Source organism: Fulmarus glacialis, unplaced genomic scaffold, assembly GCF_000690835.1.
Source record: "Fulmarus glacialis isolate BGI_N327 unplaced genomic scaffold, ASM69083v1 scaffold35667, whole genome shotgun sequence".
NCBI classification, from domain to species: domain Eukaryota; kingdom Metazoa; phylum Chordata; class Aves; order Procellariiformes; family Procellariidae; genus Fulmarus; species Fulmarus glacialis.
In genome coordinates this window covers 2,236-26,134 of record NW_009221902.1, presented here as the reverse complement: position 1 = coordinate 26,134, position 23,899 = coordinate 2,236, and the positions used below count along the sequence as shown (strand labels likewise).

Below are 23,899 nucleotides of genomic sequence, written 5' to 3'. Positions count from 1 at the left end.
GATTCTATGATTCTATGAAGACTCATATTCCCTGTTAAACTGCTGTGCTTTATATACAGGCACATCATCTCTTTCTGCAAAGCAAATAATACCCTCAATCCAAGTGACCTGGCAGACTACACTTCCTTTAACCTGCCCATACAAGTCTTTTCCAGAATTTAAACAAATAGGGCTTCCCCACCTCTACACTATCAGATCCTACCAAACTTCCATCCATCCATTGCTTAGTTTTCTTCGCATGAGTCCCTGACACGCTTATAGTACAGCTGAAAAGTTGTGGGGGCTTGGCAGCATCTCTACCTGGTTAAAGAGCATTCAGGTGCACTTGGGGACTTCCCTTGCCAGAAACATCCTAAATCTTTTAGCACAGTACAGAAGAAGTGTTGACTGCGGATTGCCAGACTTTTTGACCCTTAAGCAGCAGAGAGAAACAGGTTTTGGATTGTAATTAAATTATTGTCAGCTGAGTCGTGGGAACTGTCTGGGTGGATGTTCTTAGCTGAAAGCAAATGCAAGACAATACAACTTAGCCTAACCCCCCCTTAATTCAGAGCAAAGCTGAGCAGGGCTCATTTCTATTAGCCTAACTGCCTCCTAAGGTTAGCAGTTAAGTTCCTGTGGCTTGGCTCTCGCACAGAAACTTGATTAGCTGTGGCAACATGTTTGCTGGTTAGAGCCTTTAAAGGAAATCAGGCCACCTGAACCCTTCATAAACTTCACTGATGTCTTGGAGTCAGTTCACAGGGAAGTCTGAGGAAAAGCAACCCTCAACTGAGCATATATTTCTGATTTAGGGTTAACTAGTGTTTTTTTAAACACTACTTACACCTAGGAAATAAACTGCTTTAGGAAGCTGCACTGTAACTCAAAAGGAAAATGCTACTTTTTGGTACACGTCACCCATTAGCTTTACTAAACGCCGAAGTATTCACCATTAAAGAGTGCATTTGGCAAATGCAACCTCAGCACTGCCATTCCAAAAGACATTCCTTCCTCCAATACCTAGGGCAGGAATTAATTGCAACAGTAACTCATGCTTTTTCTATAATAGGCATACAGATTGAGAAGATTTAGTTGTGCAAGGTATTTTTTGTCCTTTTTAAAGGTGAATTAGTATACAGCTACCACTTCCTTACCCACACCAAATACCTCCTCTAGCCATAGCCACCAGACAGACTAGATGAGCTACATAAGAATGGTTTTGCTCGATCAGACCAGAGATGCACAAATCTCAGTTTCCTGACTCTGACAGAAGTTATTAATGACACTTGCTCTTGTCGTGTTCCCATCCTGGGGAAGAGTACCTTAACAAAATACTCTAAGATCTCTTCTTTTGACGTCTTACCCTCTGCAAACACCAAACAGGATTTCCCTATGGATTTCAGATTAATACTTTCACATCATTATCTACATAGACATTAGGCCTTTCGCACCTTCTGCCAATCCCTTAACTGAAAATTCTCATGTGCTCAAAACCTGTTATTTGTAAGGCTGACTTAACCCTCACTTCATCTTTGTGGTTTTCTATATGCCCTTTCAGGAATCCAAACATCCATCTTAAAACTCAGTGCTTGGTTCTGTTCACTGCATGGTCACAGAAATTGTGCAAAAAAGAAACCATCATTCTTCATGTTCTTATCTCCTTTCTTATGTACCATAAAATTGCTAGTTAATTTTTTTTAAATTAGAGATCACAATCTCCACAGCAATGGGGTCAAACTCCATCCCAGCTATGCTAGTGGAAGTCTGGATTAACAGCAACTGGAATGAAGACAGATAAAAACAGGGAACAAAGAAAGAATTGAGCAGGCAGACTGACCAAAATAGCACTTCCAGGCTGCGCTGAAGCCAGCAGCCAAGCGAGCTCTGTTCCAAGTAGTCAAGAAATTAGTACAGAGGGTTTTTTCAATGATTGCACTCTCCAATTATATTTTCTACCTAAAAAGAACACCTTTACATTTTCTATTATACACACAAATTAGATGGCATTTCTGAAGAAAATTGACTAGCATCGGTGTTGTTCCTTACTAGGTCCACCAAACATTAAGTGGAATAAAGACAGCTACACCCACAGCTTACAGATGCACCATCATGAAATGCTCCCTATTGTATTTGCCCTTGCATGATCATCTGTAATTCCACATTATCAAACCAATTCATTTCACATTAAGCAAAAGGTAAAAATCCTATTATTGAAATATCTTCAAGTTATTTCTGAAAAAAGCCAGAAGCCATTAATCAAATGGGAAAGTACTATTAGTGACCTATTTTTAGATTCCTTTTATTTTAGAGGAGCTCCTGTGTGCCAGCTCTGTGTGATCTGCCAACTCTTTTTTTTTTTCCCCTTAAACAAAACCTAAGCAAACTTAGCTAGTAGATTTTCTTAATAGTATAAACACCCTCCAAATGTACACATATGTAGCACTCAGCAGAATTACTGAAGCTCAAGTTCAGTTTTTCTCCTTACAAAAATACACGTAGATTGTTATTAAAAACCAACACAGCATCACAGTCCTTACCAATGTCCTGAGTGTCTTGGTTGCTCTGCCTGGTTCTCATCTGTAGTTGGAACTTATGCTGAGAAGAGCAGAAATGCAAAAGGTACTGGCAAGTCTTACTGTTGTCAGTCTGAAATGCATGCTTGATACCATCTGACATGTTCTGCAAAGTTATTTTCTTCTTCTACACAATGGAGAAAGAAAAAAGTTGAAGACAATTATTGCTTTAAGCCTACAAAGAATTTTGTATTTGTATGTGTGCAGTTACAGCATTCAAACTTTCCTGAAGCAAAATGCACTGATGGGAGAGATTTCTGTTAAAATAGGGGTTGAAAAATTTGAGATTTACAAAGTAGCACTTTAAAGCTACTTCTGGGCTAGCTAGGATGATACTTTATTATTATTTAATCCATCTCTGTTACTGTCAGTGCTGACTAATGACAACCAGTACTATTACATTTTGCAGGATGGGGTTTTCAAAAGCCTCTGAGGAAGTCACAAGGGCTGCTGCCACTCAAGGGAAAAAGAATGAGACCACTTAATGTTCCAGGTCCTAAATTTATCTTTTTAGTAATTTTTAAACTTCAATTTACCAATTCTAGTTAAAATCATATCACAGATGAAACAGGCTGTAGCTTTTCAATAAGGTATTGAAGGTATTCTAAGCCAGAGTTAGAAGTACTGTTTTCAATACCTGTATAAAGGTAAGTATTTGAAGCTCCACACCTCATTAAAAACTGACACATGACCACCAGATTACAGTGTACCCATTAAAGTTGGCGGTATTGTTCAGATCAAGTGTCAGCCCCTGTCATCCATTATTGTTTAACTTAACTACTCTTGGAAATACAACAACTTAAAAGCAACATAGGTGCATCTCCTAGTTACACTGAGTACTGGCATTTGCCAGTACCCAGTCCTCTAATGCAGGATTCTCACTCTGGTGCTCCTTCACTACCCATGTCCCATACAGCAGCATGGGCAGATTGCCCAGAAATGCAGTAAATGGGCAGAGCTTCTCCCCATGCTAAGAGAAGCCCTTGATCTATCTTCGTAATAGGTCTTTCCTTAGAAGGCATGGAAGCCATGTTTCACATCAATACAGATTTGCCAAAACACAGGCACTAAACTCTCTTCCGAGGTTGTAACCTCAGCAGCATAGAATACAAGCTAATAAAAAGAAAAAACAAAAAAAAACCAAAAAAACAAAAAAAATCATCTTTAAAAGATCAAAACTCCTATTTCAATCCCATAACACAACACAGCTCAGCCACATAAAATGTAGTCAGATTACACTGTAAAACAGTAGCTTAATTTGCAAAAATAACAAACACACAAAACCAGTATCAGGAGATACCAATATAGACATATACACACAGATAGAGGAAGAGACTGACTTACACTAAAGGATATTTTCTTTGTCTCTCTCCATGGGAAGCGTAGTACAGGTGTGCGGGCACCATTATGAACTTCAAAAATAACAACTCCTTTGGAGCACACTCCCAGAAGGATACCTGTTTGGGATTTCTTCTCAGGCAACACATGATGAAGATGAACCCCATATTCTGTGAGCCTCTGACACAACTGTACAGATCAATGCAATGAAACTTCTAAGAATATGATGTTAAGGCTATTACAATTTTTTTATACCTCTATATAAATGTTATACCTCTATATAAATATTTTAACATATGCATATATATATGTATATATGGATTTTAGAAAAAAAGATTCCTTTCTGCCTCGTGATTCCACTTATACAGTTTACAGATGTTACAACAGAGACACATCAGCTGCTCTAGAGGGTTATAAGTCTTGGTAATATCTCTTGACCTGCCAAACACTACAGCAGATGAACCTAGCATTTATTAGAATCAAACAACGAAAGCATGAATCAAGAACGCCTGTGAGTAAGTCAAACTTGCACAAACCAATTGTTGGCAACAAACTGTAACTAGCCAGATGCACTTATTATCGACACATTTCTTAAACACAGAATTAGATTAACACTGCAATTCTGTGACCACATTAAGGCATCATAACTGCCAAAAGACACAGTTTCACTCACTTTGCATTTTTTTTTGTCTCTTCAGTACTGGCATAAGAGATTGATGTAATGAATCAAACGAGGGAATTTAACTGCTCTCCCCACCCCACCCCCAGTCAGACTAGGTTTAGCTAGGATCAAGTCCCCTACTCCTGTTCTCTGTGGTTAAGTTACAAGAACACTTCTGCCAAGCGAGCAACAGCTTTAGAAGGGGCAAAGTCAGCTGAGTGCCTCTTCCATCACCTTCTGGAAAAGACTGTGGAACTACAGTGTGACTGTGGAATTACAATGGAATGGTTATCCAGTGTCTCAGCAGCAAACAATCACGCCCTGAACTCGTTTGCAGCCATTGTATCAAGGCAGGACCTGATCATCACCTCATGAGCAATAGCAGCAAACCCCATAATTACATTTCTTACTGGGTCCTTTTAGAATAAACCAAATATATCTGTGATTATTGTTTTCCTATTGTCTTACATAGTATCTGCACAAAGAAGTCTGCTTGGTAATGCTTCTGGCTTGCTTCATACCAAGCACCATAAACAGTATTAGCTGTAACAAAACTTTTAATAATTTAAATATATTTTTTCTCAACAGAAAAAACAAAGGACATAGAGAATGCAGGGCTTGCTGCCTCATAATCATAGCTTCCTTTAGACTAAACACAAGGATCAATAGTTGCTTTTAACTAATTTGAGCTAAAGCAGCAAGACTACTGATTGGGAAAAAAAGTGAAAGGACTTCCTTCCCATCTATTACGATTTCTTTTCACTTGTAATGATGTGTCTTTTGAGAAGATCATTTCAGCTTTCTTCCTTTCAGTGTTATTCAGAACCTGAGCTGTTTTCCTGTGCTTTCGCTTGAAGTCCATGCACCCATATTCCCACAAGGTATTTCTTAAGTCACAGATTAAGGAAGCAAACTGGTGGCCACTTACCTTCAAAAATTCTAACTCTGTCTCTTTTTCAGATGCACCCACGTAAGTGCTGTGCAATTTTGGCAGCTCTTCCTTGATGTAGGACAGATCTAGTTTCTCCATTACTCTAGCCGGGACATAGTGTTCTAGTCTGAAATATGACATGCCATGCACCTACAACACAAAACATTTTTGTGATGGCATCTCCATATACTACTCTATGAGCACGAATGAAGCATAAACATTCATTTTACAGAGAATCGTACATTACAGCTGAGTAAGGGAAGGGATTCAGAATTTCAACCCTGACCCAGAGCTTCATTTCACATATGAATTCTTCCTATTCAAGCCTGACTCCACTTCCACTGAAAAGAGAGTATTCAACACCCAGATGTTGAACTAGATTCTGCAACAGCCCTGTGTTAGACTAAAAGAAAACTTGCCCACAGCAAAAATTGCCAACAGCATATCAACTGAGCTTCCAGTCCAGGGCAGAGCTGTGAAGCATGTGTGGCAGCTCACAGCCCATGCTTTAATTAAGCAGCAAAAACACAGTTTCTCAAAGGTGAAATTGACGTTGTACCTCTGCCTGGTAATCTCCATACTCAGCTTGGAGAGCTAGGGATGCTAATAATAAGGCTGTCTCATCATCACAGTGCATCCTGTCTTCCAGGATGTCCTTCCGCAACTGTAGATAATACTGGTGACAAGTCAGCGTATGCCTAGAACAGGAAAACAAAGCAAAAACCACAAAAAACCCCACATCTTCTTTGGTACTCTTCCTGGCATAGCAAATTTCCAGTATTTGATTAATATCCAATTTCTGTCCATAAATCTAGGGCTTAAGGGATTAAAAAAAAAAATTTCATACACTCACTGTATAAGACTGACATCATCCACAAAAAACTTTACGCGAAAAAACAGAGTGAAGTTGACCGGGGGCTTGTTCTTTTTCTTTGGTTCTTCCTTCCATCCTTCTGGAGCTACTTTATTTAGCTTTATGTCAGGATCAACGAAGAAAAATTCATTGTCTGCCATGAACGTCAAAGGGAAGCACATGGGTAAAAACATTAAAACCAAATATTTTCTCCAGCTGGAGGATCAAGACCAGATTTACAATTCTGAAATCTGGTTTTGAACAGAAGGTTTTCTGCTAATTAACAATGGCTTATAAGCACAATAGCCATTAAAGGGATCACTGAATAAGGGCAGAAGAAATAATTTTATAGTTATCCTGAAGACACCAGCAAAAAAAAAAAAAAAAAAAAAAAAGAAAAAAGTTACCTTCTATGACAGCTACAAAATAGGAGCTAGGGTTTCTTTAAAATTTCAAATTTCTTATCCCATAGGAAATCCATAATCTGTCATTCCTTCCCTCCCTTACTACTTCTGTCCCATTTACATTTCTGCAAAATGTTTTCAAGGCTTTCTAAATTGCCAAGAGCGCGGGAGCCTGCCATAGATAAAGGAAGCTCTTGGGCTGCTACAGACTTCTATCTCATGCCAATATTCTGAGTGCTACAGTTCTGCAACAGCCTGGCAAGATATGCTGACAGGAAACTTGGATCCGAACACGTTAGTTCTGCCACAATGACCTTCTACCCAGTGGTGGGGGAAAAAAAAAGTCCAACTTCTGGTCTGTTCTAATAACGAAAAATTAACAGCTCAGGAGCAAATTCTTTTTTCTTAAGGCAACTCCCTCTATACAAGGGGCCCTCCTATGCATCCCAACGGGTCTGCCTTCACAAGAGGCTGCAACATTACCTAGAGCATATTAACAGAACCCAAAGCCCTTTCATGTCCTCTGAGGGACACTACTCAGAGTGAAGGCAACAAACAGCAGAGAAGAAAACTCGTCAAGCAAAGGGAAAAGGCTGCCCAAGATGAGCTGCCATTACTCAGGCAAACGTAGAATTTTATTGTGCGAAGTTGTTCTTCACCGAGGAATGCATTTTGCCTCAATACAAGAGAATGTAATTCAAAGTAAATGCTTTGTAGATGCCAGGCAATCTCTGCTTATCTTTTCTCAACACCATGTAGCTAATTCTTCTTATTCTGTACCTGTCAACCATATCAAATCATTACTCTTACCTCTTAAAGTAGCCAATCCAAACAAGTGATGCTCCACCAAGCCAATATGGGCAACAACCATATCAAAGACATCTTTACATATTGTTTTGGTATCACAGGTCAGCTCCAGCTTCTGCCCACTTAGAAGCATCACATTTACTTTTCGCCTGGTATCATCATTCTTGCCTTTCTTAGTCTGCATTTTGTGAAATAAAATATCCCAACATTCACACTTGTGACAAAAAGCGCACTTGTTGGTTTAACATACTCCCTCTGCCACTGATTGCTGAATGGCCCCTTACTTACCAAGATAGACTTCGGTAGATCCAAGGAGATGAATGGCTCAATCGTCATTTTCACAAATTCAGGGCCAAAGAAATTCTGCAAATCACAAGAGTATGAATGAACACTATGTTGCTGGAACAACAGACTGAGGCACAGTTAACTCCTGCCCTGCAAATGCCAATGAGGAACCAAGGGCCCAAACTAGAAAACCGTACTGAATTCCTCCCATGAGCTGGTAAGTCTAAAGAACCTGATTTTACCAGCATGCGTTCCAGATACCAGTGGCAAGCTACAGTGTCGGTGACATTATTACTCTGTATATTTTCCTTCCTTTGCTGGGCAAAAAGCCAACACTGTAATATTATTTGTCTTCCTTTAAAATACAGGGTGTGGGTTGCATATTGAGACCATCTGGGCTTATCTCAGTAAGCAACTGCCTGACATTACTAAGGTTTTCTGCATTGGTGGCAATTCCGCCTTGACAAATCTCTGCCTGTGACACACAAATCTCTGAGTCTCATCTCCTGAAGACTGAAATGTTTCAGCCTAATTCTATCTGCTGGGTTCAAGTAGAGATCCTGGCCAATTTCTGTCTGCCTGTAGACAAATAAATGTTCTACTAATTCTACCCTGTAAATCATAGGCGGTTACCTGTCCAAACTGTTAAAGGAAGTCCTCTGCACAATACCCACTTCAATATCACATTAAAAAAGCGGCCCAAGATTCACCTTTTGAGGTAAAAAACCTTCATTGGCTACTACCTACTACCTACTGTGTACTGTATGTAAAACATCTGCATGTAAACCTCTTAAGGGCCTGGGGGGGCGGGGGGGAGGGGGAGGACCCAACCTAGTTAGTTAAAGCCTACATGAACTAACTGGTCAAAGTGATACGGACTGGAGACAGATACAGGAACTACTACCCTGGATTAGGACAGCAAATTCACCTGAGTCTTGTTTCAAGTTTTCCCATCCTTAAAAAAAAAAATAAAAATCCAATTCACTGAAAGCAGCAGCAGAGGGCATCAAGCCATCACCTCTTCCAAACATCAGCCACTCTATTTACCTATGCCTTTGTCTCCCTCTTTCTCTGTAATCTTACATTTCATCCACATACCAAGACAGCTGGAAAAGGAAAGGGGAGTTTGCACAGTGATTCAGAGTGAACCCAAGGGCCAAATGAATCCTCTCTGCCTTTCTTTACCTTCCCAACTTGTTCATTTAATAACCTTTGATGCTGGTAGGACACATTCACATTGCACTAAGAGAAATAAATGCAAATCAAAGTGGTTGAAAACACCACAGAATACAGGAGAAAACCACACCTTACTTTTGTTAGGACGTTATATTGTTTAATCGATGCAATCTTTAGTCAAGGCTTGCTGTCTGTTTTAGCGTCTCTTGATACTGCTTCAGGCTACATACCCACTAATACCAGAAAACTTTAGAAGTTTACCCTGTGAGAGTAGGTCTTTCCTATCAGGGCAATACCAAACATCTCGTATTTAATCTATTCATGACTATTTATTACAGGACCCAGTTTATGAATCCCACATATTAGAGTTTCAGTCAAGACACTGCTCTGTTTCAATGAAAATAAGAGTTCACCTGAGATCAGGGCATTACCCTCAGTTTTCTTTGTGTCATAGCTGTTTCCAGGGCTATTTCTCTCAGTGGATCTCTGGTGATGTCAAGCATTGAGGACCTAATTGCATCTCCTGAGTAGAGGTTAGGTCGGGACTGCCTGAGAGCCATTCTAGCTTGCAGTTGCATCATTTCTTCTTCCTGATGCTTTACCATCACTTCTTGACTTATTAGATTGCCTTCAAATGGTGCTTCATGTTGCCTATGGTAAAGTCAGAGGGGATGAAAGCATTAGTAGGTATGCCTAAGACATTCTGCTGCTTTAATCACTTACCTAAGTGGAAACCCAGAACACAAAAACTAGTTATCAAATACTATGTTAAACACAACGTTTATTCAGTGCCAGGAGAGTGCTACTCTACAGCAATCCATCAATATAGAAAATGAGCAAACATACCAAGTTTCTACGGCTGCCTGTCATTTATTCATATGACAATAAAGGCTCAGCTGCAGTCTAAAAAATAGTTGACACTACAAACCCAGTGAATCAGTACAAAACCAGGGAACACACAGGAGGAAGAAAAATATTAATACTTTGAAAATATCTTAACTTCTCTGTTCAAACAGGGACTGTGAAAAAGGCATGGTCGAAAACATGTTGTTAAAGAAAAAATGAAAATAATAGCATACTTTATATGAGTAAATATTGCTCCAATCACTTTCTCCATAGCAATTCTTTACGAACTCTTTGCACAGCACTGTTATTTATTCCCTGATTTTTCCTGAGTAGTAGTATAGCTTGAAATATTTGTATAAATATTTATATGTATCAACATCCTATATACTAAATTATTCTAAATATCATACTCTAATGCTTTCATCATCCTATTTTGCTGAAAAAAATGCCTTTTCTTTTAAATTCCTAAGAATGGCTTGGTTGATACACAGCCACCAAAAAAAAAAATTAGTCTAAATTAATAATCTGAAGGACAAAAAGAGAAAAACAAACAAAAAACCCCATCAGTATTTCTGAAAAACACAGCAACCTATGCTCCAGTTCTATTCTCAGCAAGCATGGATCCCAAATGTCCTACCAATTTTATTCTCCATGGAACGAAAGAAATCTATGTCCTCTTTTGGGTGAACAAAAGCCATTTTTTACTTGAAAATCAGGAGGTTAGGAAATGTGAAGAAAGGAGAAATCCAAGAAAAATAAACCCAACTTCCACTTCCCTTCCCCTGTCCCATGCTTACTTTAAACCCCAAACTAAATATAAACCAATCAAGTCTTCTTTAGAAATCCTAAATCAAGGAAAAACAATGTTCTCCCTCTGTTAGTTAACCTAACTATACAGAGGCAAATTTTTAAACACAAATGGACAGGGAAAACTAACAAGACTTTCATCCACCAAAATACACTTTTAGAAATTCTAAGCTAAGTGTTAGTTTAGATGGTACACTAGAGTAATGAAAAACATGAAAGAGCAATGAAAGTGTTTTGAAGCCTGCATATCATTGCACTGAAGTTTAGGAATACAGATAAACGTAGAGTAAGTCCTGCACTGACACTGACATACAGCCCTTTGTAGTAAAAGGTAATCTACAGACTTTTAAAGAGATTAAATTTATATACCTACTTTTTAAAAGAACCTAAAGATATGTTTGGTGAATGACAAATCAGTTAATAAACTAAGAGAAAATGCACCTGTCCAGACAGTACAGTTGTCTATACTAATTGGTGGACATGATTTAAAATCTTTTTTTTCATCTTTTTACAGCAAAGTTTCTAATGAATGCCAATAATGTGAACAGTGCACTGCATTCTCTTAATTTTTTTAATACTAAAGTTTCATTAGTTAGCATACAAAACCAGCATTAAAATAAGAGTTTTGTTATCATGAGAGTCCAAACCATAAAACGCCACTAATGCGCTACAAACTGGCAAAACAACACTGAAGTTCCTCAAATGGAATTTCAGTGAAGATATAGGGTAGTTACAGAAAAATGTATTAATGTAAGCCCATTATCCTTTCCATTGTGCAGGGCTTTCATACCATGCTTCCCTTCTCCCTCCTCTGTTCCTTTCTGCAACAGACTTCACACTGTGCACCTAAAAGGACAAAGTAATGAGAAAAGACCTCTGACCTGCAAAGACTTGTGCACATGCTCAGCTTTTCACCAAGAGGAAGCTTATTAAGATCGACATATGTGGGAATATTCACAATGAACTAAGTTAAATACACCCACGAGCACCCTTAAGATCAAGTTCTAAGGATGGGCTCTGAAATAAAACAAAAACAAACACTTTCTGAACATAAATATCTATGAATTATCAAAGATGATATGAAAAAGGTAGACATGTTGCAACTGGCTGTATCTGAAAACACTTGCTAATGTGAAAACCCCTACTGCAGAAAAAAATTTTGCCTTTTTAATAACATACAGCTCTATGCAATAGAAGCAATCATAAGTTACTGTGTAAAGGATTATCATTATACTGGTTTATCATCTTCGTTGACATGTATTAGTTTCTCTGAAAATTGGGGTGGGTGTGGGGTGTCCGAGGAGGAAGCTTAAAAACCCAACGGTTTAAAAATTTTCCTAACTTAGTATATAACCATTATCACCAACCAGAAATCAGCACACTTCAGCATCCTGGGTAAGTAAAACTAACTTTGGCTTAGTCAGACTATCAATTTTCTATGGAGGGTACCAGCATGATTCACTCTTTAGGTTCCAAGACAAGCGATGCATCTCTCATTCTACAGAAGAGGAGATACTGTTGACAGATACAGATAGAGCTCTTCCATGAAGTTCAGAATATGCAAGTATTATTAGTCCAACAACAAAAAAAAATCCAAATTACATTCCTAACAGATAACATCATAAAAGTGTGTTTCCTATGGTACTTCATCAGACAAGTACTTTGGTGGTACTCTCTATTTTCATCAATGTCTGACTGCAAACCAGAATCTCACAGTTACTTATTAACCTGAAGACGGTAGGTGAGCAGTCACCTGGAAGGCTGACTCCTATAAAAGAGGGAAGCAAGTTAACTCCTCACCTAGTGTACTTACCAAGAAATTAGCAGGTATTGGATCAGAGAAGGAAGTTGGAAGAAGGGAAGCAGGTAGGCATTCTCTAATGATTAGTGCAGTGGAAAGGTCAGGAATAGATTGAGAAAGACGGATGCCTTTTGGTAAGGTAGGAAGGATATGGAAATGAAATCTAGTGGAAGGAAAAGGCAACAGAAGGAAGAGATCCGTGTCAACTGCCGCTCCTAGAGAGAAAAAGGAAGAAACAATAAAGGAAGAAGAAAAAAGAAAAAAAAAAAGAAAAGAAAAAAAAAGGGGGGGGACACACACAAAAATAAGGAATACAAGAAGCAAAGAGGAAACACAGACACAAGTATCCATTGCCATGAGGAAAGCATTCCAAGAAGTTTAAAGGATAACAACAGTCACAGACCACAAGAAGGATTTGAGTGTACTCTGAGTGTACTACGGAAAAATCTATGGCTTCTGCTAGTTTAAGAGCAGGCCAGCCCACCCAAACAGCACAAGTTGTGCTGGCTGATAACTCTGCACAGCTTCACTGTTTTTTTTTTTAATATTGGCGGCAGACTCCCTCAAATCCAAATCTCCCTATTTGATTTACAACTCAGTTTTCAAGGATAATTCCATAGATAATTAAGCAGACTGTCTAAGGACATGCCACAGGAACAGTAAATTTCATATGTATTGAAGTACAGATGGTATCTCTGAACACAGAGGAAAAACCCTGAAATATGCTCCCAAGTGCTGATGGAATTCAAGTAATGGATTAAGTTGCATGTACTTCCCCAAACCCTGAAATCAAATGACCAGCCAAAAAAATGTAAACTCTGAGAATCCGCTCCTTGGAACTACTTGTTATCAAGAGTTTTACTTTGAGAGCTTAAGTTTCTGAAGTTATAAAAGCCATGGTCTTCTGCAACACAGGACATTTTAAAGCAGCAACAGGCAATGTTCTGGATAAAAATATTAAGTTACTTTCTTAGAAATCTCCCTGCTTAACTAGCTACCATCTTTGATAGTATTCCTTTTTACACTTGTTAGCACTGAAAAGTTTTACAACTGTTGGAGAAAGACAGCGAGAGCGCGCACTGTTTTCTATTCAGCTCACATAATTAATGGAGATATTATCTAAACACTATTTTACGACCAAATTCTGCTCATGGCTGCTTTCCAGTTTCTCAATAGGTCTACAAAAAAAGCTAGTAAAACTAGCTTTCAGGAGTTCAGCGTCATTTTTCCGTCTTGGATATACTTACTAGTCTGGTAACTAGATTTAAAAAAAAAGCTTTTTCAGCTTATGAAAATGAGGGAACAACTATGAAAATCAGTAAAGAATTATCTGTGGTACCCTACCATGACATTTTTGTGCAAGTGCAGAGTGGTATCTTTTAGTAAAGGCACAGAGAGGAGGCCAAGCAGAAGCAGGAGATTCAAAAAAATACTAAGCCTTGAAGTAAGACTGTATATTACATACATGTAAACTTCATTCCATTGCTAAGCACAACAGATAAGTCTATGCTGCACTTACAGAACAATATTTTCCTTCTAGATTTCACGCATATACAAACTACGTCCATTAAAGGTACGAGTCTTAACAGAGCAATACAAAGTAAAATAATGTAAAACAAACCATGAGAAAGTATGTACTGTTTTACCATGGCATTTTCACTCGCATAATAGGCCCATTTCATTTGCAATAATGTGACTCATCTACATACCACATACTACTTTCCATTTCTGAAACATTTTGTAAATAGAAACAAAAGTTCTCTATCAGCATCCGCAAATTACTGCTGTTCTATTTTGAAGCATAGCTACAGTGTTGAATTGGCAACTTTCCTGGGTTCAAGTCAAAGAAGAATGAAGGTTGACTTAGCAGTATTCACCAAAAGAAAAAAAACAATGGCAAGTAAGTTAAGAAAGCTATACTCTCATTTTGCACACACAGTAGTAATAGTTTACTTTGCCATTTTAGTGTGGTGCTAAGACAGCATAAAATGCAAAGCAGAAATTTACAGCTCTTTAACGGGGTTACATGGAACATAAACCCGTAATCTGAGTCCTTGAAAATTTGCCCTAAAGCTTCACATACTAGCCAAAATCCTCTTACGTCAAGACAGACTGGATTTCTAAGACTGCTTGGACACTGCAGTTTAACACATACGCTGTTAACATGAATAGATACCATATTCCTGCCAACAAAGCAGTGTTGACTCAGCTAAGCAATGCCTAAATACTTCTTCCCTGCCAGAAATGCCAATATATACATTTCTAAATGACTTTGCATTTTTCAGGCAAAGTAGTAAGAAAACCAGTGCAGATGCTCAGCAGATCACTGAAAGCTGTAAGATTTCCAAGTAACTGTTCTTTTGTTCATCTGCACTCAGATACAGCTCATCTGAGACCCTGCCCTACTCAGAATCCATTTAAGGCACTCAATATAGTGCAAGAAGCAGATGTTAATTTATTTTCATCTCCATGTTCAAAGCATGGCACTAAGCCCTACTCACTGCACATCACCCTATATGATAAACGAACACAGAGGACACATTTGACAGTCTTGCCACATGACCTGGAACAGTTCCAATCTTCAGACACCTCTAAGTTTCTTTAATAGGATAGAGCAGGATTCCCATCCAACTTATGCCAAAACCATATAAATTTCCTAAAATATTGAGCACAGCACCAATCTTCCTCCTGATCTACCCCAAACAAAGCAAAAAGCTGTCCAGAGAAGGCTTTGTTGTTGTAATGTGGTGAGGGAAGAGGGGGAAAACACGTCCTTTTTTTTTTTCTTTTTCCCTTGCTACAAAAATTATTTGAATCATTTTGATAAAATATTCCAAGGTGATTCAGCGTCTGGCAGAGACTAGAAGATTTTCCATCCAAAAGGTCAATGGCAATAAAAATTCTCAAACATTTAGAATGGAACCACCCTCAAAACCTAACAGGTATGGCAAGAGATGCTTCTGCTGTACAAAGATGCTGTATTAAAGTGATGTACAAAGCAGAACCTACTTTTTAAAGATATATTGATGAACAGCATTAGAAAAATAAAACCCAAACAGATGTAATATTCAAATACACAGCACAGCAAAACAAATTTCAAAAAGCATAAATTGTTACTGAATTGGCTTGCCTAATCAGTACTGAGGTATTAAAAAAAAAAAAAAAATCCAAACACAACGACACAAACTAAGAGTTTGCCAGAATAACCAACCAAGTGTATGGCTTTTGGCTTATTTCAAAGAAATAAGCATGCTATCATTTCCTTATTCAATGAAAAAATTGCAAATTAATCTGTATTAATATCAATACTTTTCAAAACTTTGGTTTAGAAAAATATAATTAAAATAAAAATTATTAAATATTTCCAAGCAGAACATAGCCCCTGACCTTCTGACTGATATAGCAACTTGATAGAATACAACCCAGTCTCCATTAAATATGGGAACTGAATTTGGACTCCTAACTGGTATACTTACCTCTACACCACAGTGCATCACGAGACTTTTACTTTAGACTGCAATATGCAATTCTGAAATGCTATTTTCTTTCAAGTACAATATGCCATTTTTTAACTTAAACAGAAGCTAGGATGGAAGTGAAAAATTCACTTGCAGATTTAGAATACTTCCTTTGATAAAGACAAAGCACTCCAAGACATATTGTTTTCACAGGGTTTACCTTGCCCTCTGAGAATTAGCTTGACTTGATGTGGAGATATCATCAGCACCCGGCAAAGCACCACTGGCATCATCTCTCTTGAAACCTTCTTTTCTTCTCACTAGCAAACCAAAAGACAAATTAATACCTGACTGGGCAACAAAGCACACAGAGTAATCCTGTCTAAAAATCAAGGACTTATCAGTCATACGAGATTACTTAGAAGGAATCAGATTCATGTGTTCTGCACAATGGCATTACAGTATTAGACAAACTAGCATTATGAAGTTGATTTCAGTTTTCAAAGAGATTTTATAGTTTCCCCCAACGAAGACAGCTGCACTACACAAGTCCTTTGAAGAAGAATACTAAGGAAGGCCTAAAAGAAACCACAATAAAAAAAACCCCACACAATTGCATAGACACCTTTCCGAGGTGACACATTTCTTTGTCAGCCATGAGTTGAGACACACACATGGCAGAGACATCATACAAAACCACTCCAGAACAGAAATAGAGCACCTAGGTAAAGTAATTATGCATCCAGTTCACAAGAAGGGAGTTAAGAAACCAGTACACATATTGCTGAGCTCCTATGTTTAATTTTTGTCCCTGGAATCTGACTCCTCCTCATAATTTATAAAAATAAAAAAAAAAAAAAAAATTTTTTTTTTTTTTCTTTTGGCAATATACTAACCTGCTATTTGTAATAGTTATCTCCTTTGCTGGTATGCAGCACCTGAGATGCTACACTTAGAGCTTGATTTTGCAAACTACTTCACTTTCATCTCTTACTGTATCCTCAATAAACAGAGCTAGCAGGAGAGCTCTTGCAGAACACATTACAGCCACGCTGATTTAGAAATAGTTCTTTTTGACAGTCATTTCACTGAGTCCAGCAATACTACTACTAGTAGCCAGAAAGCAGCTCTCTCTTGCCTGTATAAACTTAGGAGTTGTTGGCTTTGGACTGGAACACATAAACAGCCTGCTCTAAACGGCAAGAAAATGAAGGGAATAGGGTTACAGGAGCCTTGCTACTTGTTACTGCTCCTTAGGCTTCTGGCTCAGTAAGTAGGAGGACAGACAAAGACAATGAAGGTTGAGAGAGCAGCAAGTACAGGGAGGCTGGGTTGGAATTCTGTGCGTAGAAAATACATATGGTGCAGCTATACTCTAGCTTCCTAACTGTTGCTTTCATTTTCATCAAATGGTTTGTCTTCAGAATGATTCTGCAAAGCTGATCGTTTCGTCAACTGTGCTCTACTCTTGACTTCTTTTCACTTCTTTCAAAAACTGCTCCAAGCATTTCCTTCCATGCTGTGCTTCCACTGTGTAAAGAAAACCCTTCCTGCCATATATCAGCGAACAACCCTTCATACCATCTCCTGCTTTTCCAAGCCATTGATTTCATAGAACTTACTTAAATTTATCATACAAACAGCCTGTACTATGTACTACTTTTGCATGACACTGAAATCCTTGGCCTATAAATTATCAACCATTTAACCCTCATAGTAAAACCCACTGATATAAAAATAACTAAACCATGTATGTCTCATATAAAGCTTTTGCAATTTACTGTTATTGTACACTAACAATTCGATCATTTTTGCACCTCTGAAGACAGCATGTTATTTAAAACAAGCACTCCAGTAAAAAGTTAACCATTTCCAGCCTTTCCTACCAAGTTCCCTTCCAGAGTGCTAAATGTCAAACTAATTTCAGAACAGACTGCCAATTACTTTCAGAACAGACTGCTGAACTGTACACAAAGTTGTAATTACATGAGATCATCTTACAACTTCGTATTAGTGGTAATTATCAAGCCTCCTACTAAAGATTTAACTTCATAATTTTGGGGTCTATTTTTCATCTTGAACTTTTGTCTTTACGTTTTTTGTTTGTTTGTTTGGGGTTTTTGGTTTTTGTTTGTTTGGTTGTTGTTGTGTTTTGTTTTGGTGTTTGTTTTTTTTTAAAACACAGGTCTTACCTTGCCTGAAATCTGGTTCCGAAGAAATAACAGATGGACTTTCACTTGAAGTACTATAAACGTCACTGTGGTAAGATTTGTACCTTCTCAAAGGCTCTGAAAGTTTAAATCAGGATATCAGAAGAGTAAAAGAGCAACAGTTCTAATGCAAAAATCAAACACAAATTAACATTTGAAATTTTTTGAAATCTTTTCAAAATGTTTTTAAATGTCTGTCTGTGGCTATGGAGTCTGAAAGCAAATATTCTGTGGATCCTGTGCAGTCCCATTCTGTCCCTGCAGCCTGAGGGTTCTGCAGTCTGCCTGGCCTCTCTTGGCTATCACAACAGAGCCACCTCTTCTGAACTTCTCTCTCATCATCACTTCCAAGTTAAAACTAATATTTAAAAAAACCAACAAAACCCAAGACAAAAACCAATCCCTCCTGCAAACAAAACTGGTGAAAACATTTGGTGTGCACCTCTTGCATGTAGAAAGCAACCACCAGGACTCATCCCTTCATGATGAAAAAGGAAAAATATCCACAGAGACAAAGTAGGAACTGGAAAAATATAATTCATTCAGCTCATCTTTGACATCCACAAAATATGATTAACAATCAATTAATAAGCCCCTACAGGGTATTTAATTAACCAGAACAGCTAAATGCATGTGATGAGAAATCAATACAGCAGTCTCAGTTCCTACTCTCAGTGGATTCTTTAAATAACATACTGGAGCAAAGGATTCCACAGAAGGGGTATGTATTTGACATTTGCAACAATCTCCCAAAACTTTCCTATGCACAAGTGAACAACCAACCAACCACATAGTGTGCATAAAAGCAGAAAACAAAACAAAAGAGTCTCCGCATTTTGGGATTACCAATGCTTCACTGTCTAAGTGAGAGAAAACTTCAAGTGTCTTTATTTGCAGAAGACTGTCTCTGGTCCAACCACAGTTAATGTTTTTGAGAACAAAAGTGATGATATAGAGAAAACACATGTAACTGCTGTGAAGACAAGTCCAAATCACTACAGCAAGGAACATAAAATGTAAGAATACAAAATGGTGAATACATCAGCAGATGAGTCTGAACGCTGCAAAAAGAAAGTCGGAGGTTCCAACTTCCCACATTCAGAAAACAAAACGCCTGGTGAAAAATCCTGCGAGAACAATAAACCCGCAGCATAACCTGTTAGGTCAGAGGACAAGTTAGACATGCAGTCAACAGCACTACTCTTTCAGACTTCCTACAGAAGCAGGGAAAAGTCCAAATAGGAAAAAGGCATGAAAAGATACAACGCAGTAGACCAAGACTAAAGACTAGTTCATGTTAATTTTGAACTATCTGTTTCCAAAACCTTCCTCCTTAAAAGCCAGTATTTCCCCCATTTCTACCAGCTCACTTGGGTTGTGCAGTTCCCCATCGTCCCACCAAATACAAGATTCTTTAAGAAAATTGGGAAAAGTAAAAAAGTCGCCAATCAACCCACGAAACCAACTGGTCCCGCCAGCCCATCCCAGTTGCACAGCTTAGCAGCATAAAACCCAATTAACCCTAAGGACATTCCACATTACTCTCAGAAATGAGCAATACTGTTTGTACATTTGCAAACCAACCTACAGCAACATGAAGAGAATTCACTGGGGGGGTGTGGGGTGGAGGGTTGCTTCAGTCTTTCACAATGGCTACTTTCAGCGTTCTGGATTTTACAACAAAGAAATCTACTGCCAATCTAGCAATTACTTGCCTAACAAGGGAAATAAAAACCAAATTCAGTGGGAAGCTTTTGGAGATGTATTTTTAAAATGCTCCCAGCCCTTTAACTGTGGCATCAATCCAAGCATGATACTGGAACTACAGTACAGAAATGTTTAACTGAAAACAGATCTCTTCTTTACCAGTAGTTTTATTAGCTGTAGTTTTTCAAGTCTGCTAAACTGACTTTGAAGCAAGAGGATGGAAAGGGAACAATAAAATATAACATGAGATTTTAAACAAATTTATTTTTTTCCACCTAGTCAGCAGCCTGGGCTTCCTGAATCACACGCAAATTGTGGCTCCATCCTGGTTCTTTGAGACATTAAATTTTGCAAAAAATGAATGTAAAGTGGTAAAACAGAAATATGCAGTTACAACACGAAACAAGTGTTTGTATGTGGTGGCGTGATATCTGACTCTGTAGGGTATTTGACTTTTTCTTGACTCATCCTGTTAGCAGGAGTTGGCGCCCTGCTGTAGGCCAAGGCGTAAGTTCATGAGCCAAGAAACATAAAGCAAGATTCCCAATCACTGCTTATCTCAATGTTTTCACAGACCTCCACATGAGGCCCAGCCAGGTTCAAACCTATTCTCCCAGCATTCACAAGTAGAGACAGAGATGGGACCACCCCCTTTTTTGTCACATTTTTCTCCCTAAGCAAGACCACACAACTTATCCCAGTAACACAAGCAAAGGTATTCTTCTCATCTTCTGGAGGCATTTTACAACCCTTCCACATGGGGCTGCATCAGTGACTATCAGCCTGTTCAGCATAGGGACAAAAGTTTAAAGGCAATTAAGAAGCTACAGCCTGAAATTTGGGGTAAATCCTCTAGATTTTTCTTCACTTTGCTCAGTTTAGGGAAAATACATACAGATGTGGAACTGTTAGCTGCTGGGGTATCTTCTCTTTGGCAACCACCTTCCAGTTCTCTGCTGGTATATACACGTCTATGTACACCCCCTACACATCCCCCCAACACCGCACCTCCTCTTAACCAAACTTAATCTTTTCCAGGGCACAGACACGATATGCACTGCAGACCTGCAAACATTCAATTACATTGTAAATATTGAGACTACTGTATCTATAATGCTTGAGAAATTACTCAAATAATTTATGCTGCCTCCTCTCCTCCAGCAAATTCTCCTCGCTTCTGATATAACGTATTAGGATTTAACTTCAGAGAAGGCACTTGGATCATGTCCAAACCAAACTTCTAATTAAGAACTGGCTTCCAAAGGTCACAAAGTCCCAATTCTGGGATCAAGTTAAAGTTAAGCTTTTCATACAACAGTTTCAAAAATGAGGACAAACTTCTAGCCTGTCTGGCCAGGAAGGAACTGAAAGATGACATCAATAAAAGCTAAAACCAACAACAAAACAACTAACCTCCCATATTTACAATTTTCCCTGGGATTTTTGAATGGCCTTAGCTTGTTGTTTTGTTTTGGGGTTTTTTTTTGTTTGATTGGTGGGTTTTTTTTTAATTTTTGGTAACTGAAGAGAGAGTTCAGAATTGACTTAACTTCTAGAAACACCAAGCACGTTGTAGCAAAAATTATTCTACCAGTTATCCTTCTTAACATTTCAGTGTTTAGATTACAGTCTCTTACCAGAACACTTCAAGTCATTTCATACCTTAGTAGAAAAACAAACTTTTAAAGCATCTTTTAAGAGTCCATAACTAAAATGGATATTTAAAACTTGTACTAATAGTGTAAGTTAACATGCAGTAGCACCATGATGCAGAGATGAACGAAGCATTACAACTTGAAGAATCTGTGTTTGTGCTGCTTAGTGCTGCAGTGGGGCTTTTTCAAACTCCCTATCAAAGCCAGCAGAGCACAACCTTACAGGCACCTAACGCAGCATAAAATAACAAAACACACTATTTACCCAAGGCAAGCCATGCAAGCCCAGACAAGTAATTTACAGAAAGCCTCATCTCAGCCAACTTCAACAGAAATCAGAGAACCATATTTAGCTTGGAATTTCATTATCCTGAACACATGACTTACATTAGATATACAGGTTTTCAAATACACATTATTACAGAATTATTACTGGCTGTACAGAGAAGATGGCAGAGTTAAACAGGCAGTTTCATGACAGGAAGAGAGCTCTTGTTTGCTCTTTGAGGTTTATTGGTGGGTGTCTCTATTATGTGTTACTATAATACCATATAAAACACATTAACTGTCCTTTAGGAGATGCTGGGACTTGCTTCTTTCATAAGAGTTTAACCAATAGGTTAGAGTCATATTTACTCTTCCTTTTCCTCTCTTCACCTAAGAAAAATTGAATTATCTTATGCAAGGCAGCATAGGCTTAACAGGAAGGACGTAGAGATCCAGAATAAACCCCTGGTAAGGATTCATATCCAACAAGTGCACAAGGGAAACAAATCCATTCAGCCTTCCAGGGGAGAAGGCTCATTTTAACTTGCAAGATTTCCACCACCCATATTCTAAATGAAAAAGCTGTATTGTGCATGCAGCCCAAGTCACCAGCCATCCAGGTGACTCCCTAGAGAGCCTAAAGGACATCTGATGCATAGGGTCTAGCAGCATCTGAGTGACAGGAAGAAACAGAGCCTTGTAAAATTGCAGAAAACACACATCTCTAGGGCTAGCCTGGAAAGGAAAACAGCAAGATTAAAAATAACAACTCCAGAGTCTGGTAAGAACTCAGTGTCTTGTACTTAGAAAGACACCCTTCTTTTCTGGATCTGGCTCATGCCATGTAGGATAAGGTATGTAAATGGACACAGACACAGACTGAAAGTGTGGCCAATAAAGCTTGCTTGTTTTAATTTAAATGTTTTATCCAACTGAGAATGTAACGTGTTGACTAAAAATTGATAATCTCAGCCTGTGTGAGCTGCTGAAAACTCGATAAAGCAGATGCCACTTTGCTGTGCAATTATGGAATTTTAAGAGCTGTTTTACTACCTTGTGTTAAACTATGTAATTCAGAACAAAATAATAGTGACTGATACCAGAGTACTTGTATTTTACAGAAATCCCACAAACATTTCTTTTTGCTTGAAAAGCCAACTTCTGTAGCCTCAGTAAAATTAACAACTGAAAGTTTTCTATCTAAAAAAGTATCAGTCCATTATCCTACCCTTCAGCTTCATTAATATGATTTCTAACATTGTTCTAACTGAACCTTATCTTACCAGACATACCAACCACATGAGAATCCATTTCGCCACCACTGAATTTAAATCATACCGTAGCACAATGATCGCAAAGCATGTGTAAACTGAGCCTTAATTTGCTTTCACATGCAAACAGATACACCATTGTGGATGACTCCCATTTCCTCTGCTTAGCCTACACATGAACTGAGTACATACAATTCAAGAGGAAAAAAAGTATGCATACTTCATTGAATTTACAGAGGTAAGTTTGTAAAGCAGCTACTCCTCTTTTGCCCTAAATCCAATCTCCCATTTAACCCACTTCTACAGAAGCTCCCAAATTCAAATCTCTGGGGCTTCATTTGCTGGGATAAATTTACTACCAATAGCTGCCTGATTACCTGCAGAAATTTTCCCTTATTCAAACTCGCAGCTTCAAACTAAGAGAGCTTTTAAAATCCAGACATTTAGAGTATCCCTAACCATAACTCCCCACCTAAACACATGCAGTCATAATATCGAAGTTTTATAAATGGGGTCCAGATGAGTCTTCATGGTAGCTAATGAAAACACTGTTTTGTGATATAAAGACACAGAAGACTTAGGAGGCATAGACCCATCTCTAGAAACACAGAATATTACTGCCTCTTCTTGCTGACTATATGAAGCAGAGAGCAATAAGTGGACAAAAAAAAAAAAAAAAGAGGACTTAATCATCTCGATTCTCAGTTGGAAAAGTTGAAGGTAAAAAGTGAGAGGGATAAACACAACTCGAGGCTCTGGGATTCACATGGTTCCCAACTGCAAAAACATTTAACAAAGGCTTGAGAATATTCCCAAACCACTCCCATCCCCCCATCCCCGGATTCAGCATTCCAAAGCTTCAGCAAG

At 38.3% G+C, this 23,899-nt stretch overlaps 1 protein-coding gene across 1 annotated transcript; it reads right to left on the bottom strand.

Annotated features, from left to right (window-relative positions):
- Positions 1-3,899: 3,899 nt before the first annotated feature.
- On the bottom strand, positions 3,900-23,072 carry LOC104079288 (tyrosine-protein phosphatase non-receptor type 13-like; the record flags this gene model as incomplete). Its single annotated transcript, XM_009581277.1, has 11 exons — positions 23,045-23,072; positions 18,115-18,210; positions 16,143-16,242; positions 9,442-9,661; positions 9,020-9,076; positions 7,838-7,912; positions 7,553-7,727; positions 6,339-6,492; positions 6,045-6,183; positions 5,483-5,635; positions 3,900-4,082 (listed from the first exon to the last, which is right to left on the bottom strand). Coding segments are annotated over exons 1-11 (1,380 nt in total), but the record flags the coding sequence as incomplete, so codon positions are not given.
- Positions 23,073-23,899: the final 827 nt, after the last annotated feature.